The 20,174-nt window shown below is 41.4% G+C and overlaps 1 protein-coding gene and 1 non-coding gene across 2 annotated transcripts; both read left to right on the top strand.

Moving 5' to 3' along the window:
• The first annotated feature begins 11,630 nt into the window (after window positions 1–11,630).
• On the top strand, window positions 11,631–11,703 carry trnat-ugu. The gene has a single exon. It is a non-coding gene; the product is annotated as a tRNA-Thr (tRNA).
• A 3,088-nt stretch (window positions 11,704–14,791) lies between these two features.
• LOC116330134 (forkhead box protein M1-like) lies at window positions 14,792–19,492 on the top strand. Its single transcript, XM_039600739.1, has 9 exons — window positions 14,792–15,116; window positions 15,237–15,685; window positions 15,873–16,018; window positions 16,251–16,442; window positions 16,534–16,662; window positions 17,198–17,246; window positions 17,385–17,554; window positions 17,766–18,435; window positions 18,883–19,492. The coding sequence occupies exons 2-9, from the start codon at window positions 15,277–15,279 to the stop codon at window positions 19,236–19,238; spliced, it is 2,121 nt and encodes a 706-aa protein (XP_039456673.1). The 5' UTR covers window positions 14,792–15,116; window positions 15,237–15,276; the 3' UTR covers window positions 19,239–19,492.
• The last annotated feature ends 682 nt before the right edge of the window (window positions 19,493–20,174 follow it).

Here is a 20,174-nt window from a genome sequence, read left to right as displayed (position 1 = left end):
AGTCAATGAGATTAGACATGGAAAATCCTGTTTTTTTTATTGCACATAGAGTAACTGTAACCAGTCATATCTACCAGCATGTCAGTGCAGGTGACCTAGACAAGCAGCACTCACTGAGTGGTGTCTGGTGAAGTGTGGACATCTCAGCCCCATCTGAGAAAAGCCAGATGTAATGCTCCTATGCTCGTATGTCACCCAGAGCATGTTGTTGGCGCCTGCAATACTAACACACTCATCTCCTTTCCCAACTTGTGGGAAGACAGCAGCTTTATCGAGTAGATAGAAACAGTCATGCTTTGATGTTATCCTAAGACGCCTAAAATAGGATGTTGAGGAAGACTGATAGTGCTTGCTCAGCTCTTCAGATGCAATTAGTCACCGGTGGATGAAAAAGCTTGTCCTAACCTGTGGAATAAGAAGAGAGTGCCGAGCTCAATGGACAGTGAAAGGTCTGATTATATTGAAATCCAAAAATAGTTTTCTTTGAAAAGTTTTTAGGCAACGACTGGACTGGACCCAGCACTTTACTGCATGTCAGCTATGTGTAGAACTTCACCTTCCCATCCAGTGTCACAGTGGGGGCTTCAACTGTCAGAGTATTTACAGGCAGAGCAAAATGAGATCACATGCTCAGTTCAAGGCCAGTCATGTCAGACAGTGAAGTGGATGAACAGGAAGCAACTGGCAGCAAAACGAAGTGAGAGAAAAGGCAGATGAGTGAAAGGCAGGTGGGGTCACAGGGCGAGGGGCGGAGGAGTGCATATTATTTCAAACCATTCTCATTAAGACAAATAATATTAGCGACTTGAACTGGCCAGTGGTCACATGGTGTGACCTTACACTCAGCTGTGAATGCTGCTTGTTTGTGCATGAAATAAAGCAACATGATATATACTTCTTATCTTTTAGCAATTAAAATGACTTAGTGGGGTCATTTTATATTATAATTGCACTGTATTTTATACCCTTACTGCTTCATAGCAATTAAGAGGAGCAGCCTGGTGCTGCTAACCAAATGCACTTGATTAACTGACCATCAGCAAGCGTGACTAACTCTATAAAAGCAGAGGTTTTGGCAGTTTGCTCCAAGTCTGCAGCATTAAGGTGTGTGTTATCAGAATGGCATAATATTCCCAGAAGTGGACATCCCTGCAAATCCCCCCCAGAGCCAGCCAATGCAAAAAGAAACTACAAAAAATCCAAGAGCTACATATCACATTCTATAGGCCTCAGTTAGCATTTAACAATTCAACAGGAAATGTCAAAGTTCATGACATTACAATTAGAAAAAGACTGAACAAGTTTGGCTTGTTTGGATGCATTGCCAAGAGAATGCCTCTTCTCTCTAAAATGAAAATAGCAACACGACTTACGTTTGCAAAGTTGTATCTGAAAGAAACCACAAGACTTCTGGAATAATGTCTTTTGAACAGACGAGACCGGAGTCGAGATGTTTGGCCATAACGCACAGTGACCTGCGTGCCAAAAACCGAACACAGCACATGAGCACAAACGCCTCATAGCAACTGGGCGCCTTGTAGTCGACCATGAACTCCTCTGTGTACCATTATACACCAAGGAGTTCTAGAGTCAAATGTGGGGCCATCTGTTAGCTTGGGCAACGTCGGGATTGCAAACAGTGCAGCAAACCTCCAACAAGATGGCTGAAAATTAAGAAAACAAGCTCACTTCCATGCATAAAAATATACAGCTGGGGTGATGGATGACCTCACTCAGTCACTTCAAGGTTAATGATTTCCAATTCTGGCTCAAGATGGAAACCTGCAGCTTCTCCATGTCATCTCAGAGACTACTGGCACTGTGAGAGCCATCACCTGTAGTTTCAATGGCCTGTAATAACATCTACATGCATCTCAGCAAGAGCATCCTGCACCCCAAACTGCTGTACAGGGCACGGTAGTACAAGGCTGGGGAGAGTATATGAGGTGATCTACTCGCAGACGACAGCTGAGCACTAACCCTGGACAGAAATAGGGCAGTCGCTTTCACTTAGCAGGGGCTATACAGCCAGAACATCACTTGATTGCACTCTTTCAGCCCCACACCATTATACTGGCATGATAACAATGGGTGTTTGATTGTGATAACTAGCGTAGGGTGACTGCATTAGGTCAGACATGTGCAAATGAATAGTGGATTTAGTGTGTGATGAATACACATGTAATTCTGAAATGCATGTCTCTTTAAGGCCAAATGAGTAGTGGCAGCCTAATAAGACAAGGCTATTTGAGTGACCTTGTTTCCTGGAGAAAAGAGGCTAATAATAGGCCAAAATCTGGAGCTGTGGTGAAGCCTGTAATGGGTTTGTACTAAAAGCTACGATGAATCATTCCAGCCAAGCAAACCATGGAAAAAAGAGACCATCAATTTGTCCTGTCAGAAATAAATATCATATCATGGTTCGGCAAGATGAAGATGTTTTACACCTTTATTCAGATGAATCTGGAGGAGGATGTAAAGAAACAAACTGCAGGGTTAGAAAAAGGCCAAACAACAGCTGTATAAAAGGAGTCTAAGTCTTTCATAACAACCCTCATATGCCCACACATACACTGAGCTATTAGCCACTGCAGTCATTCCTCATATCTAGCCATGATGAGGTTCTTTCCTGAAGTAATTCCAAGGAAAGAGATCGGAGTCAGGCTCGACAGCGCGCCAAGCTAAAGTGAGACATCAGCAGTTGAAATTAGTCACATGAAGCAGTTAAAACAGATTTCTGTCTCTTTAGTGTCTGAAAAAGTCTTTAAAGTTATGCTATATTTCTTGTGTTAGAAAGCTAACATTTAGCAAACAGTTACCGAACCCACTGACACATCTTGTAAATATGAAACACTGGCATTCATTTACATCTGTGTTTGTATCCAACTGACACTCATTTCAGCTACAGGTCTTTACCACCTTCAGAGACAAATATCTGGCTTAAGATGCTAGCATTCTTCTTTGGATGTTCAGTCATCACTGAACACCGGGGTGGCTGCAGCCTAGGTCATAGTGAGTGGCAGTTATCTGTCCAGACTACTTCTGACAGATAGGACATAGGAAGCTGATGGGAAGGCAACGGTAAATCAAATAACCACATGTCACAACTAAGGTGTACAGAAGAGCGTCTCTGAATACACAGAACACTGAGCCTTGAAGTAAATGGACTCCAGCAGCAGAACTTGGTCCTGTTCCTGTAAGCTAAGAACAGAAAACTGGGGTTATAGTTTGTATACACTTGCATAGGACAGTTGTGCATTGTTTTGCAATATTGTACATTTATTAAGATCCATATTTATATTTTAGGACTTAGGTTTTATATTTTTTTAGTATTTATTCTAGATATTTATACTGTTTTAACTATTGTTTAGTAGCCTGCTACATCTTCCAAGACCTAAGAAGCTGTGTTTCGTCCATATCGACATGATATGATTATGCAACAGAGTCTAAATCTGGGACTCTCCACCATTTGATCTTAGAACTGATGAAGCTTCTCGACTGAGAGGTGAAATGTCTTCAAGCAACTTAAAGAAGTCCAGACGCTTTTCTTTCCAAGCTCCTCAGACTACGATGACCTGACTGACTGAGAACCTTCACAGACATTATGCAACATAATTATAAGAATTAAGTATGAACCAGGGCTACAAACTCCAAACAGGAAGGCTGATGAGCAGGTTTGAATCCAGGAAGCTAAATGTTTACTGTTTTATTCAAATGGAAAGTCTTACAAGTATCTTTAGACTAACATTTCTATTTCTTTTACATATGACTTCAAGGACGTATTAGGGGTTCCTATGTCCAATGGGAGTACTAAGTTATTTTAGGGCTTTGGTTATCCTGTTGTAGAGTTCTTGATTTAGGCTGTGAAGCAACCCGCCGCCCTCATTATTTCCATTCACCTCGATGAGAAGCAGGATGAGCGGAAAAAGAGAGCTGCGTTCAGTCTTTTAAAGCCTCTGCCCTATCAGGTTTAAATACCACTTACACGCTGAGAACTAAGCTCAACCCCCGTGGACAGTCAGGGTTTGCAAGGCCAGTGAGTGCATTCTCCGAGGTCAAAGGTCACAGACCGTCTCATTTGTCACAGACAAAAGGCTGTTTCAAGGGAATTAACTTTGGAAATGTCATCTAACTCGGCCAGTATAACATAAACATGGTATTCCTCTGCTCAGAATGTTTCAGCCAAAGAATAAAACTGCACTTGAGACATAATGTAAAGACCTTTAAATCAAGACAATGGATCTAATAATAATGATTTAAAGCCCAGAAATATGTCCAGCGTGAAAATCCAGCTTTTAACTCTCCCCTGTTATACAGAAATGATGTTCACTTATGCTCCATCCACACACTTCACAAAGGAAGCCCTCAAGCAGAAGCCCAAAATAGATAAGTGTTACTTGTGCTACTCAGCAGCAGTGAAGCCACCCACATATGATTATTACCCTCTATGCAGCCATTTGACAGTATTATCAGCACCAAGTTCTGCAGCATCCTGCAGGCGCTAGAATAAAGCTTGCAGGAGAGAAAAATATGATAAATATTTGTCATTTTAGCTCAGCTGCTGGTGCAATCAGTTGCTGCTCATAAGAGGCAAGTTTAAAAAATACCACATGTGACCAGCAACACAGCAAAAAAGAATTTTTCATGAATGAAACAGCGAAAAAAGAAATCAGACATTTTTTTTGAGAGCAGATATTATCCAATTTTAAGTCCCCTGTGAGTTTTCCTCTACTTGCCATGCAAATACAAACAGGCTTTAGCTTTTGATGCAGCGGCAGGAGCCTGATGATTGAAATGCTCTCTGTGATGTAGTTTAAATTTAGAGTGAGCTATAAATTGGGTTAAGGCAGTTTTAGTGCTAATATTCACAGTCCCCGTCTCCCAAGTCCAGAGTGCAGCCAGAGGAATGTAAATTAAAGGCATTTTGAACGCTGTGTACAAGGTCCAGGATACACTGAGCACTGTGTTGATAGAAACTGTGCCATTTCAATTGTGGTGACCTTCTGTAGTGTTCGATTCTGCTATGTTATCTGTTAGGTGTGGGCCTCGCACACAAGGTGTGCCTGTGTTGCAGCTGACAAGGTGATGACTGACGCTTTTTACCACATGTGGTATTTTCGACTGCCCCAATCTAGTCGTACCTGCACGGAACGGATAGAGCAAATGGGGGATGGTGGTGGTGTTTTTAGAATCAACGTTACCCCTTCAAAACACCTAGGTAACTTTCCCTTACTGGGATCCACCAAATGCAAAGGAGAAAGAGCAGGATAATTCACCTTCCTCGTGTGATCAACATACTTTGGTGCGTCTGGTTTTATCAGTTCACCGTAGGCGCCCAAATAAAGCAGACTGATTGATCTCCTTATCCTGACACCTGAAGTAAGCCATACTTTGAAGTGAACCTTAAAGGGATAGTTTTACTTTTTGGGATTAAAAAATGTCAGCTTTTGGTTTTATGGAAGAAAAATGGCGTACAGGTTTTTATGGTAGGCAATGACTAGTCAGTGGTCCCAACCTGTGGAAGTGGAGAGAAATGAGTTTTCTGCGACTGGTTGTGAGGGGTCTCTGGGGAGCCAATCACAGCTCCCCTGGTAACCACTTGTTGCTAGGAAAAAAATAGGTGTTCCCTGACTGGCTGGTGAGTGGTTGTGGAAGGTTACTTACTGTTGTTAGCTGTAATTGGTCACAAAAACCTCGCTAAATCATAGTAAAACTATGAAGAGTGCGACTCAAGCTGGAAACTAGGCGACCAAACCGATTTCAGTGTGGTTTGTGGCCTCTTTCTAACTGATTTCACTGAGTGATAGCGAGCAAGGGATTACCTAGCAACTTGAGAAGGTCGTCAGCTGGTCTCCCTTCCCCTGTGTGACTGTGGTCTAGGCTAACTCCAGCTCATAGGCACGCAAAAGGTGAAAGTAGCCACCATGATGCAACACATCACGACCATATTTGGTCAAAAGATACAAGATGATTAGCTGTTGCTAATGCTACGTAGCGACATTATTCTGAGCTGTGATTCGGGAAAAGCAGGGTTAAAAAGAAATGTACATACAAAAACAGAATTCGCTAGTGTCTATTAGTCTATTAGTGCCTTCTCTGTAAACAATAAGCCTGGCTGAAATACACTGACCACTTAAGAACCACAGACAGTAGGCTATAAAAGATGGAGATATGCTTTCTGATCTGAAAAGTGACGCCAACATGAAAGTGCTATAAACGTCTTTTCTTTTCAAAGACCACCAGGGCTGTTTAAAAGCTTGATTGTAGCAGCTTAGCGTGTTTTTATGGTGCAGTGACCATTTACTGTAAATTAATGTTAATTTAAGTAAAATAACTGCCGAAAAAGTTCCCAAAGGCATTTCAAATACTTTTTCTTAGAAGGTCTTTGTTTTCAGCTAGCACAAAATTTGTGCACAAATAAAATAATATTAATAATATTCATGTAAGAGGAAGATTTTTTCTTCCTTATTTCCTAACTGGAAACGTTGCCTTCTGCTGGTCTTTGGAAAGAATGGTTTTTCTGCCCCAGAGGCTGTATCTGTCTTTTATATACAGTCTATGCTCCAGCTACATATTTACACTTACTCCCTTCTGGCTGGAGCACAGGAGCTAAGTGAGTGCTGACACTTTTAGCAATATCTACTGCACAAATGTGAGGGCATCGGTGATCTCATCTTGTGTTTTAGCTCACATTTACCTCCCTCCTGCAAAGCAAATAGGAGTATTTCCCTGAATGTTTAACTGCCCGTTTAAACGTAATTTCTTTGGAAGTCTAGATAGGATTTTACACAGAATTAACATTAACAAGGGAGATCTGATCTGAAAAAAACAAAGAAAAAAAGAAGAAAGATAACTTTGCTTTGAGAAGACTGCACAATTAAACTCAAGACACAAGACCGGCCAAACAAGTCCCTGCAAAACAAGACGAGCAGTTTGACAGATAAACAGACACAAACAAACAGGACATGAAAAGAAGACAGGAAGTGTAACCCAAGATAAACAATCAGATCTATTTTGAAAGCCTGCATGACATCATCATAACAACCTCCAGTGGCGGGCTGGTGCTAAAAATAGCAAAGACGTCAATGCGCTGGTACATATATGTCCATGAAGTGTGTGGAGAACATTCCCCAGATAACAGCAGATGGCTCGTAGATTAAAGCCTTGTGAGGAGAGGGTGAAGAGCTCGCCCACACGTGCCTGATGCGTCTCAGTCGAGCTCACCTGGCAAAAGCCTCTGAGATGATGGTCTGTGAGGGGTTAGCGGGGGGGCACAGGGATCTGCTTTTTGCTTTCCACGCACTGTGTACACGAAGTGGTTCTTGAACCCTAGTGCACAGGCTAGGATGGAAAAAATTACTGTGGCTTGCTGAAACACATAAGGACCGGCAGCTACGTGACAAGACGTCTGCTGCTTAATGTCTTTGGGGCATTCTGATTGGTGTGATGCAACAGTTCAAGTCGACGTATGCAAAAAGTGTCTAAATATAAGGTTTCACTCTTAACCAACAGCCAGTTACAAAAGCCTACTTCTGCATCTCTCGTTGTTCTCATGGTATATCATTTCCTCACGATTTTTGCTTTTGCATGAAAATAAAGGGAACTTTGCAGCACTTCCACAATATTTAGTAAAACAGAAATAGAAAGAGCGAAAAAGTGTTCAAACAGAGTACAGCAAGGTAGAATAACCCCCACTCCGGGAAATCCTATCTTTCATAACAAGCCTTTCCAGACTTGTGATGGATGGAAGCCTTATTTGAGCTCCGTGAAGTCATCAGTGTCGTGTTTTTCACTCATGTGCATGATGAGTTTGGCCAAAGCCTTCGCTCTGCTGCCGGGCTTCTCCGCTGCTGCAGGAGGGAGGAAAAAAAACACAAGGGGAGAAAAGGAAAGACTCCACGACATCATCTCTCCAGGCCTTTTAAGGAGCTCTCCAGTGGAGGGCTGAGAGCGCTGGCCCACTTTCCCATCAAAGCTTCCCAGCCTCGTCTCTTTTCCCTCCAGGGAGCCTGGAACACGGAGTGACTGAGCACAATACTGCAACAAACAGACTAAGATAGTGAAGGAAAAATACACAAAACGCAAGACAGTGGCATGGCAATGAAAGCAACTGCTGTATGTGCTTTGGAGAGAAAGAAAGCACGAGTTCTAACAAGCGCTTATCATGTTCTTTTGGAGCGAGCAGAGAAACAGAGAGGGATGAGGAGGTCCCAGCTGCTGACAGTGATCATATTCATCATTGCACTGCATGACGTTGTTTCAGCGTTTCAGAGCCCATCTGATAGAAACACTTCAGAGAGGAGAGGAAAAAGAAAAAGTAGAATAAGGACGTCTTTGCTGTCTCGTGATGACCCTCTCTGGATGTATTACTGCCAGTGTCAGCCAGACCCCACATGGTCCCATTCTCACCCCACTGCCTCACACATGAACCTTGACCAGAGTCCACCCCCACACACGCAGAGAAAGAGTGAGATGGAGCAAGAGATGAAGGAGGGTGATAGTGAAGACGGTGTGGGCGAACTGAGCGTGTGCAAGTGAGAGAGACTGATTGAGGGGAAGTACCGGTGCTTGTCCTGGAAAGTTTCCTCTGACATTTTGGTCCATATTGACGTGATAGCACAGTTTCTGCAGACTTGTCGCATCCATGATGTGGATCTTCTCTTCCACAACATCTAAAAGGTGTTCTACTGGATTTAGATTCTGATGCTTGGTTTGCAATTTAGCAGGTCATCTTGACCACGTTTATGTACATAAGTGAATGAGTTCCTTCCATGCGATTGGCTGATTAGGTGTTTGTATTTAATAGCGGCTGAGCAGCAGGTGTACCTAATGAAGTGGCTGGTGGGTATAACTTGTGCCTGTTGGATTAAATTAATCAAGGTGAAATACTTTGGTTTGTTTCCCTCTTTATTAACTACAAAAGTATCATGAGTCAAACCAGTCAAGTCAGATTTATTTATGTAAAGCCCGAAATAATGAATGTGCAATATTCATGTTGTGCATCACAAGTGTAGTGGTGCAGCAGTGTACAATTAGCATAAATACTGCTAAAATGTATATTTTCTATTATTTTATGTGGCATGTCCAGTGGTTACCAAGTGCCTCATGTGTGCCTCGAACAACTTTAAAAAAGTTACAAAAAAATTTAATTGTTTTTCTCTGTGGTTATCTTCAGGCACAGCGTATTGATAATCATATTATAAAGGATGAGAACACACTGTATCATTACATGTCCCAGAGAGCCCTCAGAAAGAGTCAACTTACAGTCATATTTAAAGAGTATATACACTGTAGAGGACACTGGACTGAAAACAGAATGAAAATATCAGGTATTGTTACTAAACAGGAGTGCATAGGAAAGCTCTATAAAATGCATCTAAAAGTTGACAGTTTCAAAAACAACAATATACTGCCCAAACCCACACCAGTCATATCTAATTTTGCATGATTATACTGACATGAATCAGACATATTTGAGAACTCATGTTTGCATTTCCTTTGCTCAAGAACTCCAAGAAAAGGGCAATGACACAATTTTTTGTCTATTTGGGTCTAGTCTTACTACTGCTGGGCGACAAACTGCATTCTGGGAGGAGAAATTACAGCGCTGGGCTGCATTCTGACTTATACTGCAGCTCCAACTCCAAGGCCAGATGGAAGTTGACAGAGTATGGGACAGCTGCAAGACCCACTGCTATGTGGTAAATGCATGCTGAAATAGCCAAATTAATAGAAGGGGCTCGAGTCCAAACCAGGGTTCAATATCAGGCTACATTTTAGTGCTGTGAGCTGTTATCCAGTCAGCCAGACATCAATATTTACTGCTGCCATGGCACGACGAGGGGCAGAAAGGAGGAGGAGGCAGCCATTTTGGTACAGGGGCGACTTTGTGCCACTGTCAGGAAATCCCCCCTTTGTGGTGCGTTGGTGCACCACCTTGGGATTGTTGTTCCTTACTAAGAGGTCTGAATGTGACAGAAATACTGCAAGGGCTGTTGCCCGTTCATTAGTTGTGTAAGTAGTTTATTGGAAACTCTGACGCGCGTGCAAGCCTACTGTAAAAATGCAAAAGGTTAAAAATAGCAGACCAATGCTAAATGAGGGTCTCGTTTTCCAGCTCTTATAATTCTTGCATACAGCATGTTGCTCTGAAATGCTAAATTTCATGTGAAACACAAGCCCAAAAAATCTTGATTTGTCCAGTTTATTTTTGTATTGAAGATATGGGAGTAAGCGTAACACTGAGGGAAATTACAACTTATGGATATAAAAGGTAAGCTGTATTTCTTTTGACTAGCAGATTCATTGGCCTCACATCTGTTTCCCAGGGGAAGACACTTTTCTGCCTCGTAAGCACAAAAGAGTTTCCCGTCATCACCATGACAACCGTACTATATACCTTACAAAACCTTTGTGCTCCCCTCCAGACCTCTCTCCGTCTACTTGGTTTTAGCCAATCTTGTCCTTCTGCTCAGGGAAACTTTGATTACCAGCACACACTTTTTCAACCACCACAAGGCCTATTATGGTCAAATGAAACACTATGGGCAGCCAGGAGCAGCATCTCCTCCCCTGTAAATCTGAGAACGTTGTCTCATGCTCAGAGTGCTGTGACAAGACAAGGTCAAGGGGTTGCTCCTCCAGGTGATGTGTTTCCATAAGTCCATGGAGAGGAAATGCACATATATGGTGTGGTCTTTATTTATTACTGGCTCTTTAACTGGATGACTGCAGAATCTCCTCCTTCTGCAAGCTCTGCACCTCTCCTAAAGCAATCAGCCCCTGAGTGCATGAGGGATTTAAGAGATTGGATCTCTTCAGATCTATGATGTGATTTTTTTTTTTTTTTTTTTTATCTATTGTGTATTTACAGAATAACTTATGATGTGATTGTGTACGTTTTTCAGCTTTCTGGCCGAGTGGAAGCTGAAAATATCTCTACCCGAAGCAGTAATCTCAGAGTGTAAATGGCTGAGTGGTCTGGATACTGTAAGATGAATTTGACAGTAACACAGAAGGACTCTCTGCTTTCGTGAACTGCTGAACACAGCAGGAAATCGGGGACAATTCAAGAGTCTTAGCATGCATGCAGACAGTAATGGGGGGGTTGCTGTTGAGACCAATAACACAAACACAGGGTTATCGGAAAGCTTGTCATTCAGCTCCGGGTTCCCACTCAGTGTTTCCTCTGTTTGTCTCTTTTGTAGATATTGGCACTGCTAGTCGATAGCTACATCCCTCTGATTTATCTGTTGGCTAATAAAGTCTTCAGACTTGTCACGCATAAAGTGAAAGGTAAATAGAAAGGCAGACTGGGTTCTGGACTAGGTCTGTCATATAACGACTCCTCAAAGAAGCAGGCTCAATTTGTCAACACAAGAGCATTAGGGGGAAAGTGTCAAACGCCTGCTGTGTGCCTTTATTCATTTCATATAGCTTTGTTCTTAATATTCTGCTCTGAAATTACTTCTGGTGGATTTAAAGTTGCATTTTACTGTATTTTTTTTTTTTTATCATTTAACATCCCCTTCAAGCTGAAGCACAGAATGTACATATTTTCACATATTTATAAGGAATCAGCAGAGTGGGATTCAACTTATCAGGTAAAAACAATGGCTGGCAGCCCATCTGGATCTGTAGTGTAGTGGTTATCACCTCTGCTTTGTGCGCAGAAGGTCCTGGGTTCAATCCCCAGCAGTACCACAACTGTTATCTTACCCTTAACTCTTTGTCACATATAGACATCTTCACCCTTAGTGATGAGTTTTGACCCTTCAGTATAAATAAAAATGTGGTTTGATGACCATTAAATTAAAATAGGTTTTTCCATCTTTAGCTCTCGTAGCTGTGAAGTCAGAGATCAATCTTATTAATTCCTCATGCCCTCTCAGTCGTTTTGTTGTAGAAGCAGGGCTGAAACATTGCAGAAAAATCTTGGTTCAGAAAAAGAGAAAGAAGGGTTACTGCATTTAGCTGTCTAAGGGGGAAAGAGTTAAAGAAAAGTGCTGTGGCTGGTCCCACACTCCACAGACTCTTACATTAAAATGCACAGATTTACTGCAGAAAAAGAGCATGTTTACATTTTGCCACAAAGACTGAGAATATTCTTAAGTCTTTATCCATTATAGTGAGATAGAAAGCTTAAGCTGACAGATGGTACCCACTCTGACACTTACAACCACTAGCTGTCTGCAAGGCTTCACCACACCTAATTTGTCACTGGACTGTAACTTTGTTTTCTGTGCCTTCTGGGTCATTTTTAAAGCTTGTTTTAAGCTGATGATTTAGCCACTGCCCCTCCACCCACCGGTTTGTGAATCACCTCACTTTTAAAGCTTCAGCAACAGCATAATGTCGTCGCAATTTTAATGGTGTCTGTTTTAGAAAAAGGAGTAAATATAAGTTTGTGGAAGTGGTTACTAAAACTATACAAAAGAGTACAAAAAGAGCAATTACACAATTATTTATAATATTATATAAAAATGAGCGGCTATTTATCTCATTAAAAAAATCACAAGCATAGTAAAACCTGGCTATAGTGACAACCCTGCTGTCAAACAAAGCAGGTGAAATTATGTAGAAATACGCATGAATAGAGGCTTCCTACGCAGCACAGCAGACTGAAGTTTGTTTTTTGGCACTTTTTTCTGTTTGGTATAGAAACAGACATTTCTGTAGTAAATAGCAGAAAAACTGGAACCATTTTGTCCAGTGGGCTGGATTGGAGTCTTTCCCGAACTGATTGTGGCCCCTGCGCTTCATGTTTGACACCCCTGAACAGCTCATCAGCAAGCAGACCCAAAGGGAGTACGCATTTTGACAATAAAAGAAGCCAGGTGCCTGCTCGCCTGTGTCCGACACTATAAACACCACTCTCCCTGCGATAAATGTTAGGCATACGTAGGTACTACACACTGCACACATGACTCACATCACTGTATACAGATTCCCAAGATGCTATCTGTCTTCTCTCCTACTCTGGCCCAGGAATAGCCCGACTGCTTCCCTCCTTTAAGGGTAAGACTGTGCCTTGATGCTGACACTTTTCTTTCATCCCCAACATCCCCAAAGGATGTGTGCATGTGTGTACTTGAGAGTCCTGACGAGTTTCTCTCTTTGTCGTGGCTTCAAGAGAAGGCGTCCGAGTGCAGTTATTTACCCCGAGTGAAGACTTCATGTGCTTTTACCACATCAGTGTTCAATCATGAGAAAGTGGAGAGGGGACGCCAGTTTCCTGCCCCCAACTGCGGGGTCTAGTTTGGTTGTGTCAACACTGTCCAAGCCTGTGGTCAGATCAAAAGCCGTCTCTAGTGTAAGGACTACAGTTGGATATTTGGTGTCCAAAAAGATCCCCACTTCCTTTTTCCCATACCCTGACCCCTCAGCTCCTCGACCCCGAGCAAAGCTGGATCACGTGATCTCAGTGGTTAGACTCATCAGAGGCTTAAAAGTGAGTTTTAAAGAAGCATTAGCGGCACCAAGCTTCAGTTTTTGGATGTAACCTGTCATGCTTTAGTGCTCTGCACTGATCTCAGCTTGTGGTTAATGATGCAACCTTGCCTCCAACTGAACCAGCAATGACGTTACACTTAAAACTCTGTTAATTTTCCTCAGGAACAGCAGAGGGCGCTGTTGTTTATTAGATAAGCAGGAGACTTGCTTAGACTCAACATGAACAAATCCTTATCTGCATGCTTTATGAACTGGGTACAGCTTATCACTTATCGTCTGAAGAAACGAACAGTACCGTATTTTTTATTTTTTTTGAAACCGTGTCCTGATCCTTCCTTTTTAACTGGCAGCTAAATCGTGCTTCTTCTTCTGCTGCTTTTTGTTGTTTAGACAGACGTTCTCCTCCTCAGAACTTGCGATTAAACTTTCCGGATAGCACATAGACCAAAAACACTCACTGCTATATTTTACTGGGTCCCATTTGGTCCCACTTTTATTATTATACAAAATATATATGAGAGATAACAGAACAAAGTGGTCCAGGCCTTTTTTGTCATTATAAAAGGCTGTTGAGTTAACTTGTAACTTACAGAGCAAAAATACTCCTGAAATAACGATGATGTATGAAATAATATACAAAACACTACTGGATGATTCCGTGGCGTCGTCTGGGAGGCCTGTGTCTACAGTATGGTGATGTGGTGGGGAATAAAAGTACCTGGGCGCCCACATCGACAACAGGCTGAACTGGAAAACCAGCACCAGGTGACGTCAAGAAAGCGTCAAGAAACATATTAGGAAGGCTGGCTTTGGAATTGGTTTGAAACTGCCACAAACACACATGCAGGAAATCTTTCATATTGTATGCTTTCACCCTCTATAATAGAATACATCTGTCTGGCAGAGTTAAATATTCCAAATATAGCCAAATATTCTTCTTCTTATTATGTCATCAGTCTTTTCACTGGTGCAACAAAAGATTCCTCCAAATATAGAATACATAAAGTATTTCTAATCTCATAACCTAATCAAGACTTCATGTGTGGAATAGTTACTTTAAATCTGTAGTAAAACTGTCAATTTTACCGTGACATCACTATATTTTAATTACATTTATTTTTTTGTAATGTAGTTACAGGATGGTTCAGTACGTTCCCGGGATAACGCAGTATGTCTGGAGTGAATGTACAGCGATGCTGTATGGTTTGCAAATTATGTCTAAAGTTGTAATTTGAGTCTATTGAGGTTTTCACTGGAATATATTTTGACTTGTTACATCGGGAAAAATACTTAACTTTAATGTAAGTTATATGGTAATGTTTCATTAGTTGTCAAAATGGTTATCCAGACAAAAGTTTCTCGATTGTCGTAGCTATTATATACGAATACCTTGATTGCTAATAATAAATATAATCCTGGCAACGTTTCATACAGTTAAAAACATTGGCTAACGTCTTTTGTTCTACAAGCTGGAAATCGTCACTAACTGAAGAAAATTAGCCGCTGAAGTGAGGAGTTGACGACTGGACCTTGGTTTTATCTAGTTAACATTTAACCCGTTTAGTGTACGATTTTATTATGATTAGTATTTGAGCAAAATCGGGGTTTTTTTTCCTAGTTGATCTAAACTGATTTGCTGTGAACAGCCTTGATGGCTAACGCCAGTAAGTGACTTGAGCACTGACTTGATAATTTCCATCTCCCAGCTAAACGTTACCGTTACTGTTTACTCTTGTTGTAACAGTTAATCTTGTTGTTCAGGCTCGTTTGTATTTTTTGTGCAGAATACCTCTGAACAACTTGGCACATTTCAATGATCTGACCATGAGACGGAGCCCGACGAGACCCCTGATTCTCAAAAGAAGAAAACTGCCTTTTCATCAAAATGCGACTGATTCACAGCCTGGAGAATCAGGCTCCAAAGAACCATCAAAACCAGCTGCCACTCAGAGCTTTTCTGATGGTATCCGCATCATGGACCATCCTTCTATGTCTGATACTCAGGTGGTTGTCATTCCCGAAACAGCAGAAGTTCAAAGTGTTATTGGGGCCCTCACAGCTAAAGACAATGAATGTGGTGCCCAGGGCCCAAACAAGCTCATTCTTCTGAGTGGAAGTGGAAGTGACAACAAGTGGGACTATGGACCTGATTCTCAGTCTGCTGCTGAAGGGGCTGCTACAAGGAGTACAGAAGGACATAAAGTGAAAGCTGAAACTACACGCAGTTTCCCAGGTGACAAACTTTAACTGAAATTAAACCATGTATGAAAAAAAAAAAAGGGTTTTTTCATCTTTAAGATAATACTTAAAGTATAAGTGTGGAATTTAGTGCTTGTTTTTCTCTCTATCTGCTTTGATCACCTGTATTTAACTCTTTCTCTGTTTAAGCAACAATGTTTTTTCCCCTTTTTCTTTACTAGTCAATAAGGATATAAACTGCGGTCCTTTCGATGACAGCCTTACCGACCTTCACTGGTTGGGTAAGATGAGCACATGTGCCTTGGAGCCAAATTCTACAAAGCAGCTCAGCAGCAAGGAGAACCAAAACCCTTTACAGACTTTTCAGGTTCAGTGCTTTTTTTTTGTCACCTGCTTTTTTTCCTTTTATGTGCAACACAAACTTGTCTGAAGGCAACACTGACCCCAGACATGTTGCTGTATGTTCCCTAAACACCCTTTCTTAACCAATTGGTCATGACTGGCATATATAATGACAGCAATAATAGTCTAATTGCAGAAAATAGTTACACTGTCAGATTTATTGACCATTGTTTGTTTGTTTGTTTTTTGTCATATAGGCACACAATACACATACCAGTGCAGACGCTCCTCAGCAACCCATTTCAGAGAGGCCACCATACTCCTACATCGCCATGATCCAGTTTGCTATCAATAGCAGAAAGAACAGGAGGATGACCCTAAAAGAGATTTACATGTGGATTGAAGACAATTTCCCTTACTATAGAGATGTAGCCAAACCAGGCTGGAAGGTACTTCAGAGCTGCTGAAAGTGTGATATGTGTCCAGCTCTGCAGCAAGCAACAGTTTTCAAATACTTTTTCTTTACATTTATAATTGCAGAATTCCATCCGCCATAACCTCTCTCTGCATGACTTGTTCATTCGTGAAACGTCGCCAGATGGTAAAATGTCTTTCTGGACTATCCGACCTGAAGCCAATCGATACCTCACACTTGATCATGTGTACAAGGTGAGTGCAGCTGACTCATTGCTTTTACATCGGTGATATCTGGGAACATTTGTGCTACTTGGCCTTAATGTTTTGTTGCAAGAATGCTTGTTAAATGCTTTTTGTGTTACCTTGTGTTTATATAATGATTTTGCTTGAATCCTTGTTTTTCAATTGTTTGTTTTTTATGGCTGACACCTTGAGAGTGTTTTGAGATTCCTCACGTTGTTTTTTGTTTTATTTTTTCCCCCTAATTTCACTTCACACATCTCTCTCTGTAGCCGGGCTGTGATCCAATGACTGCCACTGTTCCTGTGCCAATGCTTTTACTGGCTAATTAAGTAAGACTGATTTACCCATTTCTTTCTTTTTTTTTTTAGTTCTTCAGGAGCCATCTTCAAATCGCACTCAGGCAGCATTAAACCGAAAAGGGACAAAAAAAACAGAAGGTTCATGAATCCGGCTATCAAGGGCCAGAACGCCAAGTTACAAATGTTGTTAGGTGACAGCACAGTAAGGCTCCTAACTGATATATGTCTCATCTTACTTTTCACAGCACCAAAAGAGGACACTTCCAGATGCAAGAAAAACACCAACTAGCTCTGGTGAGTTAAGAGAAATGTATGAGTTGTTTTATAAATTTGAGACTTGAGAAAAGTCAGAGGTTGGCAAACAAATAGAAATTGCTGTTTAGTTTGGAAATGTGTAGTGCAATGTTATGTTGTTGTGTTTTCTGTGTTCAGAGAGAAAGATGAAACCTCTTCTGCCTCGAACTGATTCCTGCTCTGTGCCCATACAGCTCCCTGTCACTCCTGTCTATCTGCCATCCACTTCTACTCCTTTTCCTCCACCCTTCTCCCAACAGAATGGGAACAATTCACGAGCAGCAAAGAGAGTCCGCATAGCACCGAAGGTAAGGAATTTCTCATATATTTCAGCTTTTTAAAAATGTGTTGTTGTTGTTGTTTTCCTTCATAAGCTATACAAGTTGCAAACTGCTTTTCAAAACAAGTATTTCTTGGAACTCCCTAGAGTTTACCTTGACAACATTATGTGCATAGAGATGAGTATGAACTTCACCCATACCGCTAAGATTCTAATGGGAATGGTTGCATGTCTGACAGGTGACACAAAGTGATTCCCCAGCTGTGATGATATCTCCTCAGAAGAATACGGACTTTAAGGTAGAAGTGAAGGAGGAGGTGGTATGTGTTCCAATTAAATGCGAGACCCCCAAAGCTCCTCCAAAGAGACAAGCCAGCAGCTCACAGCGCAAACAACGTTTGGTTCACTCTGTGAATGAAGAGCCTGTTCTCCTCTGCCACGAAAGTAATTTCTTTGACTCTGATGCTTCGACATTCCAGGACAATCTACGTATTGAGATAGCTGAAGACAAGCACGAGCAGGAAAGCCCAGATAGGGAGTTCTCATTCAAATCCCCGATAAAAAGTAGCAGCCATTTCACCTTGTCCACCCCCAGCAAGCCGCCTTCTCATGTTGCGTCTTTTAAAGTGACCCCGGTGGGCAAAGGAAGCCAAAATATTCTGGACTTCAGCCCTATTCGTACACCAGGTGGTCCCACAGTTACTCCACGACACGACTACACCACCTTCAGCTTCAGCAGCACTCCCTTTAAAGACTTGCCTCTGTTTAACTCCCCAAGAGAGCTGCTCACATCCGCTCCCTCCAGAGTGACCGGACCAGCAGAGTCGCCCACCGAATGCCTCAAAAGTAGCTGCTCCAGAGAGCTTCTGCAGGGAGGCAGCTTCTCTGGTCTGGATGATGACGACCTTGGTATGGCGAACATCAGCTGGTCTGAGTTCATCCCTCAGTTGAAGTAGCCAGAGGGCCGAATCACATTCTGTGGCTAAGCAGTGTCACCTGTTTCTTTTTCCTTTTTTTTCTTTGTGTAAACACTACGTGATTAGGCCCACACCAAAGCAGCAAGGCAGAAACAAATCTAGATCTGACACTATTTAGAAGCATATCTATGATTATACCAAAACAACTTCAAATAAGGCCCACTTGATGCTGTCATGTTAAATTTCTTATTGGAGACTTATTTGGACCTCCTTTTTACAGTAGTTTAGGAGCTTTTAGCTTCAACTTTCTTTTACATCTGCTTTGCTGCTGGAGGGTTCTGGCTACAACATGAGGGGGGAAAATGTAACATAGTTAAATAGATTGCAGGGATGCTCCAGTTTCAATTCCTTTTGATGTTTTTTCCTATTCATACACCAGGTGGTCCCACAGTTACTCCACAGCATGACAACACCACCTTCAGCTTCAGCAGCACTCCCTTTAAAGACTTGCCTCTATTTAACTCCCCAAGAGAGCTGTTCACATCCGCTCCCTCCAGAGTGACCGGACCAGCAGAGTCGCCCACTGAATGCCTCAAAAATAGCTGCTCTGGAAAGCTTATGTGGGGAGGAGGCGCCGCACCAGCCAATCGCTCAATCACAGAGGGTCTCGTCTCGGATACCTTGAACGACAACCTGAACAAGATATTGTTGGATATTAGCTTGTCTAGTCTTGATGATGATGACCTTAGTATGGCAAACATGACCTGGTCTGAGTTATTCCCTCAGTTGAAGTAGTCAGATGGCCGAATCAGACTCTATGGCTGAGCAGTGTCACCTGTTTTTAAGGGGGGAAAAGTGTAACATTGTAACGTTCTTTCTTTGAATTTCTTCACATATTTGGCCACTTTGTGTTTTATGGTTTTCCTTTTTTGCCGTATTTGTCTGTCTTCTTGAAGGACATGAATTCATTTCTTGAAAGAATTAATTATATGTGTCAATAATTAGTTACATTTTGAATTAAATAAATAAATACATGTGTCAATAATTAATGAATCAACCCCTCTGGGTTTGTTTAAAATCACTATCGTTTTAGCTTGTTCGTAGCCAAAAGTGTCCATCAACAGATTAGGTGTGTAATTTTTATTATTTTTTTGTGGGGTTTTTTGTGCTATTTTTCTGCATACACTTTTAAACTAACATCAGTTCTTTTTATAAATATAAAACAGCTATTACGTTTTACATTTTTAACCCTTAAAACACCAGTTTGTTTGTACAATGCATGTGTTGGAAGACAACCTCAAAACTCACTTTCATATATTTGCATTGCTGGATTTTCTTGTATTATTAATAGTATAGTCTGGGACATGTAATCGATTAACATCAACATTGATTATTATCTATTGTTATTTTTGTGCAGGGAAAGCAAAATAGATCAAACTTTCTCTCAGCTTGTTCGTTTGTAAGTATTCATAAACAGAGAAAATCATAAAATCCCATTTTTTTCCCAAGTAATACATGCAACCTGATTTATTTTTAACCGTCACTGCAGCTACAAGTATATAAATAATTAACAGTATCAATGATTTTTGTGTGTTAGTATATTTTTGCACAGTGACAGAAAAACAGAAAAACTCCCACTCAGCTTGTTCGTGGCCAAAAATGGCCAACCTGTTGTTTACATTTACAAAATGCTATAAAATTCTAATATATTAAAACATTTTTCTACTTTCA

Source organism: Oreochromis aureus, linkage group 17 (assembly GCF_013358895.1).
Source record: "Oreochromis aureus strain Israel breed Guangdong linkage group 17, ZZ_aureus, whole genome shotgun sequence".
NCBI lineage: Eukaryota > Metazoa > Chordata > Actinopteri > Cichliformes > Cichlidae > Oreochromis > Oreochromis aureus.
The sequence above is the reverse complement of the archived record's forward strand: the minus strand, read 5'-3'. Positions and strand labels throughout refer to the sequence as shown.

Excerpts from the sequence above, each read along its gene's own strand:
- LOC116330134 (XM_039600739.1), top strand. The coding sequence starts at position 15,277 with ATGAGACGGAGCCCGACGAGACCCCTGATTCTCAAAAGAAGAAAACTG. Across the intron at positions 16,019-16,250 it reads ACCCTTTACAGACTTTTCAG|GCACACAATACACATACCAG; the intron begins GTTCAGTGCTTT and ends TTTGTCATATAG. Across the intron at positions 16,443-16,533 it reads TAGCCAAACCAGGCTGGAAG|AATTCCATCCGCCATAACCT; the intron begins GTACTTCAGAGC and ends TTATAATTGCAG.